The sequence below is a fragment of the Phyllostomus hastatus genome, unplaced genomic scaffold (genome assembly GCF_019186645.2).
Source record: "Phyllostomus hastatus isolate PE091 unplaced genomic scaffold, TTU_PhHast_1.1 phas_contig_348, whole genome shotgun sequence".
NCBI lineage: Eukaryota > Metazoa > Chordata > Mammalia > Chiroptera > Phyllostomidae > Phyllostomus > Phyllostomus hastatus.
In genome coordinates, this window is record NW_025333860.1 from 1,318,285 (window position 1) to 1,336,431 (window position 18,147).

Here is an 18,147-nt window from a genome sequence, read left to right on the forward strand (position 1 = left end):
GAGGTGGCAGGGGAATTCCCAGGTGCTATTTCCGCAGGGATGGTGCCAACGGCGCTACAGGGATCCCCAAGGCTGGGTGAACAGAAAAGGAAGGACGAACCCCCCCAGATATGGCCAAGTCCTCTCCCTGGACCCCAAGTTCCCTCTCAGGTTAGCGAGGGCGAGATGGACCGGCCCAAACAAACATGAAAAGGGACAGACCTTGCAAGGATGACCTGGGGTACCCAGGCCCACAAACAAGATAGGTTTTGCTCAGGGTGCCCGGAGAGTGTGGCACGATGTCCCCCGCCAGGGAGACGGCCCAGGCTCAAGGTAGCACGCACAGGACGACGCACGAGGGAGCCGGCAGGAGGGGTGGGCACGAGCTCGCGCAGGGTCTCACGCGGCCCACAGGCGCAGCGCATGCTCAGTCCGGCACTTCCCTGGGCAGGGTGGGGGACCTGGCGCTGGGAGGCGGGGGCTGGAGCGCTCGCGCAGCCGCCCCTGACAGGAGCGGGCTCAGCGGCTGCTGCAGCGCTCAGCGCTCGGGCCCTGCCGGAGCCGGATCTAGCATGTGCCGCGGCTCCCCGGCGGCGGCGGCGGCGGCGGCTCCTCTGCAGCAGTGGCAGCAACAGCGGCTGCCATGGCCAAGTCCAGCACGGAGCTCACCCGCGAGCTGCAAGGTACGAGGCTGCGGTGGTCTCCGGGACGCCCGGTCTGGGAGCTTCCCAGACTCAGTGCATTCCTCTCCGCGGCACACCCCAGCCCCGGTGCCTCCCGCCACCCCGCCCCACCCCCCAGCACCCAGGCTGCAAGACAACCCCTTGCCCCTGCATCTCAGCTCTGGGCATCTGTCCTCGGAGCATCATCCTCTGCTGGCCCCCTCGCCTCACCTGGTCAGGACCTTACTGTCCCGGAGCCGCCTGTGCCGATCTTCCATGCAGTCCCCTTGCCCTCCCTAAGGCTGACTCTCAGTAGTGCTGACCCACCCTTCAGCAAGGCGCCTAGTCTCCCCTCCTGAGAGTCCCCGTTTCCCCGCCGGGCGGAGCCAGGCCCGCCCCGCCGCACGATGGGAGCTGCCCCTGGTCCTGACCGTGGCTTGCTCCACATCCTCCCTCTCCCGGCCCCGCCCCGGAACTGGCCCCAGAGAGCCCCCTTAGCTGCCTGGCAGTGCCCAAGACAGTGGGGCAGAAAAGAGAATCAGGAAAGAGGGCCTGGTTTGGAGCTAAAAGCAAGAGCAGGGTCTCTGCGACTCGCCTCCCACAGCCCCCCGTCCCAGCCTGCCCTCTTCTCGCTACCCTACACCCACACACCTCAAGGCCTCTTGTATTTGCATGGCCCTAAGACTCAGCCCAAAACAAGGCCCCACCCCCCAGCACTGCCACAACCCTGACCCCCAGAGGCAGGAGCACAGGCTAGCCCACGCAGAGACCAAGACGCTCAAGGATACTCAGGCATGCTGCACCTTCACAATTTCCCCCACCTCCACACACACACAAGCACAAACACACGCTGTGTGTACACACGTCTTTATAGCACCTGCACCTCCACCTCTCATTCTCTCCCCTACCCCACTCTTTCAGGGATATCTGGCTGGGTACGGTCTTATTTAAACACTAACTCCTTCCCACTCCCCCACCCCACCCCCACACACACACCAGAATCTTCTGGCTCCATGCCCTGTTCACAACTGCGAGCACAGCATACTCATTCACACTTACCCATCCCCACCAGTGCCATAGACCAGCTCCGTAGCATCCTCAGAAGGCACGCACACATGTGTAGTAAAAGGTAGACACGCACACCCAGACCACCTAGAATATATAGTCAAAGGGACACCCCATACCCCTCCACACTGACTCACTGTGTATGGGTTGACAGTTGTTGGAGTGAATGGGTTGGGAAAATCCTTCTCACCCTCAGAAGTGTAAGACACACCCTCCCACAGAAGTGTCACTCAGTGACTGTCCCTTAACTCAGGAACATCAGGAGCCAGTTTTCTCCACACTCCTCTCCCTCTCTAATAGGAAGAGAAAAGTCATCCAAGAAGTAAAGGTCTGTGTCCCTATCCTTCTTTGTCTCTCTTTTCTCTCTACTCCCGTCTGCCCCTGCCCCTGCCCCTGGAGAGCCCTCGGGAGGTGCGGTGGCCAGGGTAAGGGGAGCTCTGAGCAGGCCCCTACCCACCTGCAGACAGCATCCGGAGGTGCCTGAGCCAAGGGGTGGTGCTCCAACAACACCGTGTGAAGCTGGAGACGAAGCCCAAGAAGTTTGAGGACCGAGTGCTGGTGAGGGCACTAGGCTTGGGAGCAGGAGGTATCAAGGGCAGCTGGGCTGCTGAGAGCAGAGAGCCTGAGAGGCAGGGGAGACAGAGGTGGGGAAGAGCTAGGGAGAAATGGCCTGGGAGAGGGGCAGGCTGGATGGGTGGGTATCCAGGAGATTAGGATGGGGCATGAAAGAGAGAGAGAGGATCCCTAAAGTGGAGGGTCATTACTGGCAGGGTCGCACACAGGCTGAGGGGCTAAAGGAGGTATCAATGCCCAGGAAACTTGCCATTTGCTGCTGACTTTCTTTTCCTTTCTCTGAAGGCCCTAACCTCCTGGCGCCTCCACCTCTTCCCCCTTAAAGTCCCAGCCAAGGTGAGTTGGGCTGAGGAGCGGGAGAGCACCTGGCATGCTCCCTCCCGAGCCTGGCAGCCAGACCCTTACCACAAGCTGAGCATCCCCACACCCCCAGGTGGAAAGCTCCTTCAATGTCCTGGAGATCCGGGCCTTCAACACGCTCAGTCAGAACCAGGTGAGCACCAGGGCCTGGGGCCCCCTATTGGGCCAGCAGGAGGAAGGAGCCGATAACTGAGGCCCTGCTGCTCCCTCACCCCCAGATCCTAGTGGAGACAGAGCGTGGCATGGTGAGCATGCGGCTGCCATCCGCTGAGAGTGTGGACCAGGTGACACGCCACGTGAGCTCTGCCCTCTCCAAGGTCTGCCCTGGCCCTGGGTGAGTGGCAAAGGAGGAATCTCTCACGGGGTTGGACGACAAGGAGACTTCTTCCTCCCCTCCTTCTCTCCTTCCCCTGCACCTGAGCTCCTAGGACACCCAGGAACAGAACAACATTGTGTCTGCTCCTGTTTTTCTCCTGGGGATCCAGAAGCCATAACGGGAAGAACTGAGAGCCTCTTTTCACCTCTTTCTGGGATGGATTTGTTCACCTGCCAGGTGTCTGATCCGGCGTGGAAATGCAGACACTCCAGAAGGGCCCCGGGACACGTCCCCCAACTCTGAGACTTCCACGTCGACCACTCACAGTGTCTGCGGTGAGCAGGGGCAGACCTGGCAGAAGTGGGACCTACGCCACCCTGCCCCTTGTCCAGAGCCCTTTACACGTGAGAATTCACCTGCCTGGAGGACTCCACAGCTCCCAGACCTCAGAGGTTCATGACGTAGCAGGAACCCAGGACACTAGCACATAAAGTGACCTTGACTTTTCCTTGCCCCCCAAACCTGTTCCTCAACCCCTTGCCCCTTGTGGAGCCAGCCCATCTACTGCCCCACAGGTGGCTTCTCTGAGACCTACGCTGCCCTGTGTGACTACAACGGGCTGCACTGCCGCGAGGAGGTGCAGTGGGTGAGTGGGGCAGGGCCCTACTTGGGCACGTGGGACCTGGAGGGAGGGGGTGTCGGAGCAGGAGAGGAGCGGGTGTGACCCGGTTCCACCTCTCCAAGGATGTGGACACCATCTATCATGCCGAGGATAACCGGGAGTTCAATCTTTTGGATTTCAGCCACTTGGAGAGCCGGTAAGCTGATGGGGTAGAGACTCCCCACCACCACCCCAAATGCCCTTCTCGTCCCTCCCACAGTCCCAGCTCTCTCTCCCCAACCCACCCACCATGGCCTTCTACCTTTCCAGGCTTTCCCCGGCCCAACCACTCCATCCCCAGTCTCTTCTTTCCTGCCCAACCACCTGCTCACCACTCTCTACCCCCTCCAATCTCCCCACAGAGACTTGGCCCTAATGGTGGCAGCCCTGGCCTACAACCAGTGGTTCACCAAACTCTACTGCAAGGACCTGCGGCTGGTAGGGACTAGGAGTGGCGGGAGAAGTGGGAGTGAGCAGTGTCCTCTCCGGTTCCTGATCACAGCACCCCTCTGTCCGCAGGGCTCTGAAGTGCTGGAACAGGTGCTACACACCCTGAGCAAGTCGGGGAGCCTCGAAGAGCTGGTACTGGACAACGCCGGACTTAAGACGTGAGGCCAGCCTCCTCCTCGGGCAGCGGCATCCCCTTGATGTAGTCTTAGGGCCCCAGAACCTCAGAGCATGGTACGGGCTTCTGAGCTATCTCATCCAGCTCCTCACTTTACAGAACAGGAGACTGAGGCCCAAAGAGGCAGAAAACAAGCCAGTGGCCCAGCTGGGACTCAGACCTAAGCCTCCTGACCCCCAGCTCCATGGCCTCCCCCAGCATGCTCCATCAACCACCAAGCAGGGTGGGCTTCTCTAACCTCAAGGACCCAAAGCTGGGCTTTGTCTCAGCACGCCTTCTCATGTGCTCCAGAGTGCTGACGAGCTCTGCGGCAGGCAGAGCCCGAGCTGCTCCCCACCGGTGGGGGCCTCTGGCCTTTGCAGTCCCAGCCAGACAGGCAAGTGGAAGAGGAGGGGGAGCCCAGGGGCTGGGACAAACAAATCCTTCCTCCCCTTGCCTGAAGGGACTTTGTCCAGAAGCTGGCCGGGGTGTTTGGGGAGAACGGGAGCTGTGTGCTGCATGCCCTCACTCTGTCCCACAACCCCATCGAGGACAAGGGTGAGCCCCAGCCCCGAACTCTGCCCCTACCACAGCGCAGACTCTGTCCTCGCCCCAAGTCCAGCCCGGGTCCAAACAGGGGCTCTCCAGCCTGATGCCAGCCCATGCCCCAACACTGTCACCCCTGATCCCGGGCCTGTACCCCACCCAAGCCCCTACTCTGACTCTGTACCACCTGCTCCCACTGCCCACCCTCTCACCAGGCACATTTCTCTCCCCACTCCCTAGGTTTCCTCAGTCTGAGCCAGCAGCTCCTCTGCTTCCCCACCGGCCTCACCAAACTGTGCCTGGCCAAGACTGCCATTTCCCCTCGAGGTATTTGCACTAGGACCGCTGACCTTTGACCTCTGGTTCTATCCAGTGCTTCCTACAGTGTTGAGCCCCCGAGGCAGACCCACACACCCACTCAGCATCCCAGGGATCGAGGAAAGGAAAGGAGCCACATTTCGGGAGTGGGGAAGAGTTGTGTACCTGGGGAAGAGGTGGGGAGGGGGGCCAACCCAGCCCAGTGCCCGCTGTGCTCAGGGCTCCAGGCGCTGGGCCAGACCTTTGGAGCCAACCCAGCCTTTGCCAGCTCCCTTCGATATCTGGACCTGAGCAAGAACCCTGGGCTGCTTGCCACAGACGAGTCCAACGTGAGTCCACAGAGCATAACCGGGAGCCACTGCAGAAGCATGCTCAGGCTTCGGGGCCGGGCTCTCTGCCCTGTAGCCTGGGGGTGGAGGGACCCTATCACCCCTTCCCCTGTGACCCCTCTGTCCTTCCTTCACAGGCCCTCTACAGTTTCCTGGCCCAGCCCAATGCCCTGGTGCACCTGGACCTGGCAGGGACTGACTGCGCCATTGACTTGGTGAGGGGTTGGTAATGGCAGACCAGCCTGTGGGGATTTGGGAAGGCCAAGGTTGATCTGTGCTTCACCCCTTTCCTTGAGTGTGGAGGTGGGCAGAGCTAGCAGGAAGCCTTCAGGTTCAGCTGAATGATAAAGCAACACCCATGGCTGACACCTGTGCTGCACTTGACCTCCGTCACCACCTGAGGTTGTGCTGGCTGTGCCTGAAAGCTGGCACTCACTCCGTTCCCCTGGCTGGGGGTGGAGTCCACCAGGAGGATAAGATGCTTTTCTTAATGTGAACGAGGCACCTTAGGAGCCTGTACGGTGACCTTGGCTTTATACATCCGCTGCCTGTGAGCCTCTCCCCCGCCCCTGGGGATCAGGCAGGGAGTAGAACCACTCTCCACAGAGGGGAAACTGAGGCAGTAAGAGGCGAAGTGGGCATTCATAGGGGGGCTCACACAGACTGGCTGCAGAGGGTAAGAGCCAGGACCTTGATGGGGAGAAAGGAGCCCTTGCCCACCCCTCTCAGCACCGTGCCCAGCCCCTGTGAGACCCACTGTGCCTCTCCCCACAGCTTCTAGGTGCCCTGCTCCATGGCTGCTGCTCCCACCTGACCTACCTCAACCTGGCACGCAACAGCTGCTCTCACAGGTGGGAGCCTGGGGGGTGCAGGAAGGGATGGGGCAAGTGGAGGGTCCCCCCTCCCTTGCTGACCCCAGAGGTCTCTGCAGGAAGGGCCGGGAGGCCCCACCGGCCTTCAAGCAGTTCTTCAGCAGCGCCTACACTCTGAGCCACGTCAACCTTTCCACCACAAAGCTGCCCCTGGAGGCCCTCAGGTCGGGTGGGTGCAGGGTTGGGGGAGCTTGCGAGGGGGAACCATAAGAGAAGAGGGTAAGGGGTAAGAGTGGGCCTGCTGACCATCCTCCCGCAGGGCACTGCTCCAGGGCCTCTCCCTCAACAGCCACCTCAGTGATCTGCACCTGGACCTCAGCAGCTGTGAGGTAAGCCCTCCGTCCCCCAAACCCCACTGCCTGTCCTTCACCTGCTGTTCATTTCTCTGACCTAAATCAAACTCTGGCAACATCTTGCCTCCGCACTATTCCTCTGTGACCCTCAAGCTTAGTCACACCTCCAGTTTCCCCTCTCACTCTGGTGTGCGTCCCTCTTTCCAGAGGTCATTTTCAGTCTCCAGTCTCTTCCGCTTAAAGCTTTGCGGAGGGAGATACCAGGCTTTCCCACCAGAGGGCAGGAGCGAGCTATCTCTGGTGCCCCTGCCTGGAGACTTAGTTTCTGACTGACGGGAAAGAAGAGAGCCCTAGGGAAGAATCTGCTATGGAGAAGGGGGCTCCGATTTTGCGCCCTGGACCTGACATGACCTTGAGTCCTGGCGTAACCACTTCAGCCTCTGAGCACTAAAGGTGCCCTGCCCCCACCCTCTCCCTACCTCCCTTGTCTCTGCAGCTCCGCTCTGCAGGAGCCCAGGCTTTGCAAGAGCAGTTGGGAGCTGTCACCTGTGTAGGCAGCCTGGATCTGTCCGACAATGGTGAGTGCAGGTGATTTTCTTCCTGGGGGCAGTCGAGAACTGGGCCTGGAGCATACGGCAGAAACCTTATGGAGACTCCTTGTGAGTTTCCAGCCTTAAGGCCAGACCTCTCCCCTTTACTGGCCAGGTTTCGACTCAGACCTCCTGACACTGGTGCCTGCACTTGGCAAGAACAAGTCTCTCAAGCACCTGTTTCTGGGCAAGAATTTTAATGTCAAGGCCAAGTAAGGCCCTTCCCCATACCACAGACCCCACTCCGTCATCCACCTCTCCTCTGACCCACTGGATTACCTCTGACTCCCTCCCTGCTCCCCCAGTAGCATGACCCCAGCCCCCGCCCCTCTGACTCGACCCTCACTCCCCTCAGGACCCTGGAGGAGATCCTCCACAAGCTGGTACAGCTGATCCAGGAAGAGGACTGTGTGAGTGAATAGGCCTGGGAGGGAACCTGCTGTGGCGGGGACTTTGGGGATGGGCCCAACCCCCACTTGCCCACACAGTCTCTGCAGTCACTGTCAGTGGCAGACTCCCGGCTGAAGCTACGCACCAGCATCCTCATCAATGCTCTGGGCAGCAACACCTGCCTGGCTAAGGTGGATCTGAGTGGCAATGGCATGGAGGACATCGGGGCCAAGATGCTGTCTAAGGCCCTGCAGATAAACTCTTCCCTCAGGTGGGCCCCTACTTGGCTCTCTGACCCCTTCCAAACCCACACCCTCCCTGCTTGCCTTGCTCTGTACCCTAACTTCCAGGGGACCCTCAGTCCCAGAACCATCTCTGAGTCAGCCTCACTACCCAGGAAAGGAGGGGAGTGCTATGTCCTGCCCCTTAACAGGGACCCAAAGGGTGGGGTAACCAGCTGTGCTCACCCTCTCCCCAGAACTATCCTATGGGATCGGAACAATACATCTGCCCTGGGCTTTCTGGACATCGCAAGGGCCCTGGAGAGGTGAGTGGACCAAGCCCTGCCCTGACTCAAGCCCCCAGCTTCCTGGGCCTGGGCCAGGCCTGCACTCACACCAGCCCCCTTGACCTCTTTGTGCAGAAATGTTAGGAAGGGCCATGGAGGAGGGAAGTTGTCGGCAAGAGGTGGGCTTGGGGGAGCAGGAGCCTCTCCTCATCTCTTCCCTCACCCAGCTGTGCTCCTGTGTCCCACAGCAACCACACGCTGCGTTTCATGTCCTTCCCCGTGAGCGACATCTCCCAAGCCTACCGCAGCGCCCCCGAGCGCACGGAGGACGTCTGGCAGAAGGTGGCAGCCTGAGCAGGGCGGGACAGAAAGGGCAGGGGCCAGCCCAGTCCCCAGGCCCTCACTCACTCACCCTGTCATCTTCAGATCCAGTGGTGCCTGGTGAGGAACAACCACTCCCAGACGTGCCCCCAGGAGCAGGCCTTCAGGCTGCAGCAGGGCCTGGTGACCAGCAGCGCAGAGCAAGTAAACATTTCCCTTGGGGATGCGTGGGGCATACAAGGCCCAGGTGTGCTGTGCCAGGGCGGGGCGTGAAGGAGGCATCTCGTGGTGCCTGTGGCTGGACTCCATGTGGGGTGGGGGGCTGGGGGGCAGGACATGCACAGTAGGGGTGAGAGAGCATGCGGGCAGACAGGAGGGACCCCCAGCCAGGGGTGCACAGGGCTGTGGGAGCTCCCCTGGGCATTCCAGAAGGGAAGAACAGGCCGTCTGGTGACATCATCACCCCCCTGTAGTGCTGGCACCAACAGCCCTGCCCAAGGAGACCCAGAAATGGGGTGCCTGGGGTCCCACCTGGGAAGATGTTCTGTGGGGTCCCCCTAACATTCCTGCCGGCTGTGCTCCAGATGCTGCAACGGCTGTGTGGACGTGTGCAGGAGGAGGTTCGGGCCCTGAGGCTGTGCCCCCTGGAGCCCGTGCAAGATGAGCTACTCTATGCTCGGGACCTCATCAAGGATGCCAAGAACTCCCGGGCGGTGAGCCTCCATTGCTCCCCTCCCCCAACAGTCCAGAGGACCCCTGGCAGAAGGCCAGTCATGCTAGCCCAGGAGTGTCCAGGCCCTGCCTTGTGCATCTGCCCTCCTAGCCCAGGGCAGCCAGGACCTGGATCTCACCTTCTGGTCATAACCCCTTCCTTACACAGCTGTTTCCCAGCCTCTACGAGCTGGGTCACGTGCTGGCCAACGATGGGCCTGTGCGGCAGAGACTGGAGTCTGTAGCCAGTGAGGTGTCCAAGGCTGTGGACAAGGAGTTGCAGGCAAGTCCTGGGGAAAGAGCCCAGTGTTGACCCAGGCTCTAAACTGAGGACTAAGGTCTTTGCAGGGGAGATTTCTGGGGACAAGGAGGAAATGCAGAGCTGAGACCACCCACACTCCCACTGTGCAAAGACTTTGCTAGAAAACTGGGCTTGAATTTTTTTCCACTAGCTTCAGTCTTGGCCCCTGAACTCTTACCTCTCCCCCGGACTGACTGTTCCCTGTCCATACAGTAGGGCGGGAGCCCAAGTGTCTGACGCTCTGCTGCCAGCTGGCCCTGTGACCTTGGAGAGCCATGGGGGTCTGGAATAGACAGGCTAGTGTCTCTTGGCTATGGACCCACCCCTGATCCTGCTGCCCTTGGGGCTCTGGCCTCCCTTCCCCCATACTAGGTGATCCTGGAGTCCATGGTCAGCCTGACGCAGGAGCTATGCCCCGTGGCCATGCGGGTGGCCGAGGGGCACAACAAGATGCTGAGCAACGTGGCTGAGCGCGTCACTGTGCCCCGGAACTTCATCCGCGGGGCGCTGCTGGAGCAGGCGGGGCAGGACATTCAGAACAAGCTGGAGTGAGAGGCAGACGGGCTGGGGCGGGGCTGGACTGGGCCCAGAGCACTTAGGGATTCGGGGCCCAGCTCTCGGCAATGAATAATGAATAGCACAATCTCCATTACAAGGGATAAATCTTTAACCAAATGCAACCTTGCTCTTTAGGGTCAGACTGGTCTTTGCCCTAGACATCTAAGTGCGGAACAAGGGTTTAGGAGCTGGGGTTTAGGAGGCAAGCAGTGCACACACAGATGTGCACACACAGATGTGCACACACATGTAGCCACACAGGCACACCCAGATTCCTCTCCTGAAAACAAAGCACAGCCTCCTCAGAGGCACAGTCAAAGAAAATTGATGTGTGTGGACTATGCTCTGTCTCCTTCCCACTTCCATCCAGGACTGGGTGCCACCACTCGCCAAAGCAAAGAAAATGAAAAATTATTACAAGAAGCACAGGTGTCTGCTCTTAGGGCAGAGACCAGCAGACCTCACTGGGCACCCCCTTTACTCAGCCCCATTCCGCTACAGCTCCAGGGGTCTGATCCAGAGCCCCTTTGCTCCCCCTCCCCCTTCAGTCCCCTTTGCCCAGCCTCCCGACCCACACACGTCTAGGCTGGAGGTCTGCGGGTGGGACAGGCTGTGCCTTTACGGAGACAAGTGTGGTGGGCCTCAGGCACCTACTACAGCACATCAGGGCCTCCCTGGACGGCCAGGCTAGCTGGCCCTGTCCCTCAGGCACCCAGGGAAGGGTGGGGCTGTGGCTCGGGGCTGGGGAAGGAGTGGCTGAGCGGCCCCTACCTGTGCCCACAGTGAAGTGAAGCTCTCAGTCGTCACCTACTTAACCAACTCCATAGTGGATGAGATCCTGCAGGAGCTGTACCACTCACACAAGAGCCTGGTAAGGCTTCTGAACCCTGGGCAGGCTCACACATGCCCTGCATGGTGGGACCATACCATCTCCCGCAGCCCCCTGCCCTCAGGGCTCTGGGAGGAGGACGGCTTCCTTGGGATCCTTTTCACACCTTCCCCAGGCCCGGCACCTGGCCCAGCTAAGGACACTCTCAGACCCACAAGGGGGGCCAGGCCAAGCGCAGGATCTGTCCTCCCGGGGCCGGGGCCGTAACCATGACCACGAGGAGACCACAGATGATGAACTTGGGACCAACATCGTGAGCATCCCACCCCGATCCCCTTCCTAATCTAAGTCCTGCCCCCGAACCTACAACATACTGTCCCCTTCTACTTTTCTGGACTTCCACTCTCCCCTTCTGACTGAGCCTGGTCTCATGCCCCTGCCCCAGCCAGTCCAGCCTCTTCCCAAATCCCAATGGCCCGGCCACCTGGGGAGAGGGAGGCAGGAGGGCCTCTTAAAGGAAGGCTGCCTGAGGAGTGAAGGCTGCAGGTGAGGTTCCTGGGATGTGCACCCCGGCCCCACTACGCGGTTTTCTCCCTACAGGACACGATGGCCATCAAGAAGCAGAAACGCTGCCGCAAGATCCGGCCCGTGTCGGCCTTCATCAGTGAGTCCCCAGCCTCAAGTCTAGTGGCCCTGCCTCCCTTTCTTCTTTTTCTGTCTCGCCAGCCTGCTTTCTCCCCGGTCCTCCTGCTAGTCCCTCTGATGCTGCTGTCCCCACAGGTGGGAGCCCTCAGGACATGGAAAGCCAGCTGGGGAGCCTGGGGATCCCCCCTGGTTGGTTCTCAGGACTTGGGAACAGCCAGTCCACAGCTACCGGCTCCTGGGAAGGTTTCTCTGAGCTTCCTACTCATGGCTATAAACTAAGGCATCAAACACAAGGCAGGCCCCGGCCCCCCAGGACCACCCCTCCGGGACCCGGTCGGCCCAGTGTGAGTCCCTAAGGCCTTGCAAGGGGAGGGACTGACCGCACTTAGTAGAGCCAGAGCCAGGGATTGCAGCTTTAGGACCCAAATGCTGAGGCACCAGCCTGGGGGATCTGGCAGGGGCCCCGGCAGGCCACCAAAAGCGGGACTACCCCGTTTGGATGAGACCTCGACCTTGTAGCAGTAGGAAGTCTGCCTGCCAGACAGTGGCGGTCCTCGTGTTGGCGAGGGCCGCCCAGCTGGGGAATTTCCAGGTGGACTGCAGTCCGCATTTCCATGGGGCTGGGAGAGGCCGGTCCAAGTCCAAAAGGGAGGCACTGAGTGGAAGGGAGGGTCTTCCTGGCCGGATGAGGTTCCCTGCAGGACGCTCCCCACAGCAGGTGCCAGTACCCGGGACGCGTCAGGAGAACGGGATGGCCGCCCGCCTGGATGAGGGGCTGGAGGACTTCTTCAGCCGAAGGGTCATGGATGAAAGCTCCAGGTGCGGCACCTCGACACACTCCCATTTTCATGAGGCCCCGAGGCCCTGGAAGGACCCGTGTGTCTGCCCAGCTCCCATGGAGGCCTCTTCAGTGACAGAGCCCAGAGCCAGTCTCTCTGGGGCGTTTCCCCCACATTCTCGTCCTTCCATACCAGCTCTCATCTCCCACCTGCTCTCAGAAAGGATGGGGCCACCACAGTGGAATGGTGGGGATGGGCGGGAAGGAGCGGGGGTGTGGCGTGGCCGCAGGCCCGGGGGTGGGATGACCCTGAGGGTAAAAAGCCTGGAGGGCATGTTCTCGGTCCCTGGCTCTGCACAGAAGGAGCTGGGTCACTTGGAGAGACTGAGAGAAGGAGAGGGCAAGAGGGGTACCTGGGAGGAAAGAGTTGATCTGCTAGAGGATTATGACAGGAAGGTGGGGGCACTGTCTCTCCTGGGGTAGGTGGAAAGGGCCGTGGAGAGCAGGAGAAACTGGATGAGAGAGGGAGGGGGGAGGTTTATGAGACCCAAGACTACCACCAGCACCACCCTGGGCTCTGAGCCACTTCTGCAGCTGACATTCGCATCCACCCAAGGCTCTGTCGTTGACTCACCTTGACCTTGCCCAGCTACCCCCGGACTCTGCGGACCCTGCGGCCAGGCCTCTCCGAGCCGCCCCTGCCTCCACTCCAGAAGAAGAGGCGCCGAGGCCTGTTTCACTTTCGCCGGCCGCGAAGCTTCAAGGGGGACAGGGGGCCAGGGTCCCCCACCACGGGGCTCCTCCTCCCTCCGCCCCCACCCCCACCCCCGACTCAGGAGAGCCCCCCCAGCCCAGAGACCCCCAGCCTTGGCAACAACTCCTCCCCCTGCTGGAGCCCCGAGGAGGAGAGCGGTCTCCTCCCTGGATTTGGGGGGGCCCGGGGGCCTTCCTTCCGCAGGAAGATGGTAAGTGGGGCAGCAGGTACTACGTCCTCCCTGTCCACTGTCCTCCAGTACATAGCCCACCTGCCCACCCTACCCCAGGCAATTAATGGGAGGACGCTAGGACTCTGGACCCTGGGGAGCTTTGGTCATCCCAACTCCCTGCTCCTTGAGAGTGGGTGGGGCCCGGTGACCCAGAGCATGCCGGGAGTGCTGCTCACAGACCTGGGCAGTGGAAGGACTCTTCGAAGGGTCTGGGCAGGACTTCGCCCCCACCCCCGCCCCCTGGGCTCAGTGCTCAGAGAGGCAGGGGCCCTCCCCCACTCCCTTGCTGCCTATGGAGCCCCTTCTCCCTCAGGAACTGTTTGTAAACCCAAGACCTTGTTTCAGGGCATTGAGGGGTCAGAGCCAGGGGAGGAGAGCCAGGCCCCTGGGACAGCACAGCAGCCAAAGGTCCAGGGTGTTGCGCTTCCTGGGTTGGGAAGAGCCAAAGGTTGGAGCTTCGATGGGAAACAAGAGGTGAGGGGAGCCCAAAGTGGTGAACTGAGGGTCCTGTGGGCCCCTGTCTACCACCGTCCACTTCCCACACCCCCGTCCCTGGTGAGTCAGTGGAGAGAGCCATGCTTTGGCATTAGAAGGTGTTAGCTGCAGCCCTGCCCGTACCAGACGCTCACCGCGGAATCCTGGACAGGTCGCTTAACCTCCTGAGCCTCTACTTCCTTATAAAATGGGCAGTCGTAAAAGCACTTACCTCCAGAGCTCTGTTTCCCAAACTTGGGTGACTTGATTACCACCTTCAGAACTGATTTTTACCCTCTCCACATTCCATCTGTATAATTATTTACATAATATTTTAATTCAACTCACCTTTTATAACTTAGTCTGGACCTGTGCATTATCTTTAAAACCAGTCATGTTTTCTTGTACACATAAAATAAACATGTAACTATTAAAAATAACAGTATTTTCATTCATGGGAGCCATTTCTCATGCCCCCAGGGTGGTCTGGGTGCCATCTTTGGGAAAAAAATGGCCCAAGCATCTAGGCACTAATGACAGGAAATACCAGAGTGGAAGCCCCTTGCCAACTGCAGCCCCCAGCTGGAGGGTCCTTTTCTGACGACTGACTCAGCTGTCCTTCCAGGGCACAGGCCCAGACCTGGAGGGCAGTGTCCAGGCTTGGCAGAGACGGCGCTCTTCGGATGATGCAGGTGAGAATGGTCACCCTCCCTTCCTTTGACCCCTCTCTCAGGGCCCCCCCCTAATTTGCCTTCCTGGGTCCCCTTTGCCCATCCCCTCCCTCCGCTCCAGGGCCTGGAGCCTGGAAACCGCCCCCACCGCCCCAGAGCAGCAAGCCAAGCTTCAGCGCCATGCGCCGCGCAGAGGCCACGTGGCACATAGGTATGGAACACCTCTGCTCAGGCAGCAGCACTGAAGGCCCAGGGTATGTCCACACAGACAGGCCATGACCCCTGCATCTGGGAATTTTCTGGCCGAGGTGGGGCAGTGGGAAGTCAACACAGTGAAAGGGTTTAAGGATATTTACAAAGCTCTAACCAGAAGAGACAGCCCGATCCAGAGAAAGCCCCTACAGAATAAAAGTGGCTTTGCCGGGATTGTTAGAACATGGCAACACTTTATGGGTGATTCCAGATAATTCTCTAGGGCAGGGGCCACATCTGGTCCTGTCGGCAGAGTGGCGCCCGCTATGAAGAAGCCCTCTCTCTGACCCTCAGCTGGGAAGAGAGTGGGCAAGTCCTTGTCACGCCAGGCCCACCTCAGACATACCAGTCTCCTCCAAACACAGCTTGCCAGGCCACCCTCAGTTCACACAGAAAGGTGCCACAAGGAAGGGGCAAGGTTCCTGCCCTGGAGGCCCGAAACCCTGGGTGTTAGCCCCGTCTCAGCCGGCACCAGCAGTACAGACCTTATGCAGGTCATTTACCTTCTGGCTTTGACACTCTGAAGGAATAAAGGCAAGGGTTCATGGTATGACACTCCCTTCTGCTGGGTTCAGGGCACCTTTCACTTACAGGGCCTCGAAAGGAGAGCTCGGCGTCAAGCTATATTCCCCCAGGCCTGGAATATGACCCTTCAACGATACTGACATGGCCAAATCCCCCTGTAGATGTAGCCACTCCGTAACCGCCCTCCTCTCCCACCCCGAGGCTGGGGCACAGGAGCACGGCACAGAGCCAGGCAGGCTGTCCCTTGGCTTGGCAATGCCTGTGCTCCCACCCATCCTCCAAGGCCCCACCAGTCCTGGGAGCATCTTTGCTGGCTTCTCAGCCTCCACACAAACTAAACACCCGAAGTGGGGCTCCGTCCTCCATCGAGGAGACCACAAGAGTCAGATGTTCCACTGCGCACACACCACCGCCCGCACCCTGCAGGTCCCTCTTGCTCATGTCGCAGATACACACGCAGACACCACCTTCCCAGTGGATTACCCACAGGCTCAATTTGCATAAAACCCCAGAGGCGGGAGGTGGGGGCTCCAAGGCACCTCTCCTGGAAGCTCTCTCATCTAAATCAGACTGGCAGGCGAAGTCCTGGGAGTGCCAGGCTGCAGCCTTGGCAGAGCCCAGGGGCACTGCAGCTCTGGATGGTCAGCCACACCCGTGCACCCAGACAGCCCCAGGCTCTGGCCCTACCCCCACAGGAAAGATGTCAGGCCCTGCTCTTCCAGAGGCACAGCCAGGACAGAGCCCCCTCCAGAAGGTGACGGGCTCAGGACCATGCTGGGGACCACAGACTAAGGAAATATGAGAGGAAGGGAACATTTGAGGCAGGGGCTTAGGAGCAAATAGGTTTTCGAGGGGAGGTCCTGGCCTCCAGGGCTTCAAAGACACAGGGGACAGGGTCGGGTGAGGGTGGGGGGCAAGAATGCCTGTTTCTGCAGTTTCTCTTCTCCCCATCCCCTAGCTGAGGAGAGTGCCCTCAACCACAGCTGCCAAAGCCCCAGTCCAGCCTCCCAAGATGGCAAGGAGGAGAAGGAGGGGGCCCTATTCCCTGAGAGGACCGTTCCTGCTCGGAATGCTAAGGTGAGGGCTGGCAAGGTGGGTGGGGAAGGCACTTTAATGAGGCAAAAGGACTAACTAACTGACCCAGCGTCTTCCTTCTTCTGCCAGCTGCAGGACCCCCCTTTAGCTCCTCGGCCCCCCAAGCCAGCGGCTGTGCCCAGGGGCCGCCATCCCCCCCAGGAGCCAGGGGGCAGGGAAGAGGCTGAGCCTGGGGGCACAGCCCCTGGGGTGAACAAGGCCCGGCTGCGGCTGGGCTCCCAGCACGACCAAGAGGATACCGAGGTCCAAGGTCTGCCGCCTGGCTGGAGGGGACCTGGGTGGGGCGGGGGGCGGGGGGGAGGCTCTGGGACCCTGCCACCCTCAGCGGTCCCTGCCCCAAGGACAGAATGAGTCCCAGCCTGGATGAGCGTCCAGCCTGTGAGCCCTCTGCGTAGACCAGACCTCCCTGATTCATTCCAGGGCCCCTGGACCCCGGCCGCCGGACTGCGCCCCTGAAGCCCAAGAGGACACGGCGGGCACAGTCCTGTGACAAGCTGGAGCCTGATAGAAGACGGCCCCCTGACCCCACAGGTGCCAGCGGAGTGGGCGAGAGGGCAGTCCCCCTTCCCGCCCATCTGTCCAACATGGCGCACCCCACACCCCAAACTGGGCGGCTGGCTCTCCCGGCCCAGGAAACAGGGCTCCCTGGATTTGTTCCCCATAGGAGCCAGCGAGCCAGGAACAGACTGAGAGCCGCTGCAGCAGCCTCCCCAGCCCTCCTCTCGACATGTGCCTCACACGGACTGACCCTCCCCCGCCCTCAACCTCCAGGCCCCTCTGCCAGCCCAGCCCACAAGGGCAGGGTGGCAGGACGAGGTGCACGGGACAGGAAGGGTGGGAGCAACCTGGAGAGAGGGAGGCTCTGAATGCCTGCTCCCTCCACAGGGCAGAGCGGCAGAGCGCCTGGGGTGGGGGCCAGCTCCCTCCCTGGAGGGCAGATCTGTCCCTCTATCCCCAGGGGCTCTCTCCCCACTTGTATAGAATAAAAATCAAAATCACTGCCCGCCTTGCCTCTTTGCCATCTTCCCCCATTTACTGGCCCCACACCCCACCATCTTGGTCCCCTCCAGTGCCTGGTCTCAGTGGGGAAAAGTGAGGGATACCTCACAGGGTTGGGGCTGGGGCTCTGAGCAGATAGGGAAAGACCAGGGAGTGAGGGACAGGTGGGAGGTCGCCAAGCCCGGGTGGGTGTCATGTATGGGATCTGAGCTGAGCTGGCTGCAGGAGCCAATATGACAGAAACTGACGCCCGTGTGTGTCTCTCCGGCTTTTCGGGGTGTGGTGGGACTGGAAGGCTGACTCCAGGGTACCAGGAGGAGACTGGGGAGCTGTGTGTGTGTTCACACAGAGGCAGGCTCACTGATGGCGGGATTATATGGTGTGCCATCCTGGGGGCACCATCAGTAGTCAGAAATCTCACTAGTAAAGTGGCCTGAAGGTGAACAGAAGTGTCTGCAGTGTGAGAAGATCAACGATTAAATTAATTGTTTCCCGTGGGTGTACCACCAAATACTAGCTCAGCATTCAAGAGCCTCTTCCTCCATGAAGCCCTTCCTGGTGCCTCACCCTGACTCATCTGAATTGAACCCTCCCTCTCTGTGGCCCACTGCATCCTTTGTCCCCGACACACTTATCCCCCTTGTGTACTGGTTCACCATCTCTGCCTGTGGGCCTGTTCTATCCTCACACACCTCCCGGGGAGCAGGAGCCGTCTCAATCACCTGGACAGCCCCAGCCCCGGGCACAGTGCCTGGCACCCAGGAGCTGCTTGATAAATGGCTGCTACCTTAATACATGAGCCGCTTAGGGCACGGAGGGTGAAGATGTTCTGACGAACCTTCTCGAGCACTCATCCCAGATCACCGTGTACCTAAATGTCTTCACATGGTGCATGCAGCTCCCAAGCAATGGCTCGCTTCCCCTGGTCTCACTAGG

General features: G+C 60.2%; 1 protein-coding gene across 1 annotated transcript; it reads left to right on the forward strand.

The window, feature by feature from the left end:
* The first annotated feature begins 586 nt into the window (after nt 1-586).
* CARMIL3 (capping protein regulator and myosin 1 linker 3) lies at nt 587-17,102 on the forward strand. Its single transcript, XM_045841082.1, has 40 exons — nt 587-662; nt 2,170-2,264; nt 2,565-2,615; nt 2,713-2,772; nt 2,858-2,973; nt 3,193-3,290; nt 3,531-3,601; nt 3,700-3,773; nt 3,979-4,054; nt 4,136-4,224; nt 4,684-4,778; nt 5,007-5,093; nt 5,304-5,413; nt 5,551-5,628; nt 6,188-6,264; nt 6,345-6,449; nt 6,545-6,614; nt 7,075-7,156; nt 7,284-7,380; nt 7,524-7,578; nt 7,657-7,829; nt 8,037-8,105; nt 8,315-8,408; nt 8,493-8,591; nt 8,972-9,100; nt 9,268-9,381; nt 9,772-9,947; nt 10,741-10,828; nt 10,962-11,099; nt 11,387-11,450; nt 11,567-11,775; nt 12,150-12,250; nt 12,859-13,174; nt 13,541-13,669; nt 14,295-14,361; nt 14,462-14,551; nt 16,076-16,194; nt 16,282-16,462; nt 16,633-16,743; nt 16,877-17,102. The coding sequence occupies exons 1-40, from the start codon at nt 623-625 to the stop codon at nt 16,900-16,902; spliced, it is 4,119 nt and encodes a 1,372-aa protein (XP_045697038.1). The 5' UTR covers nt 587-622; the 3' UTR covers nt 16,903-17,102.
* Nucleotides 17,103-18,147: the final 1,045 nt, after the last annotated feature.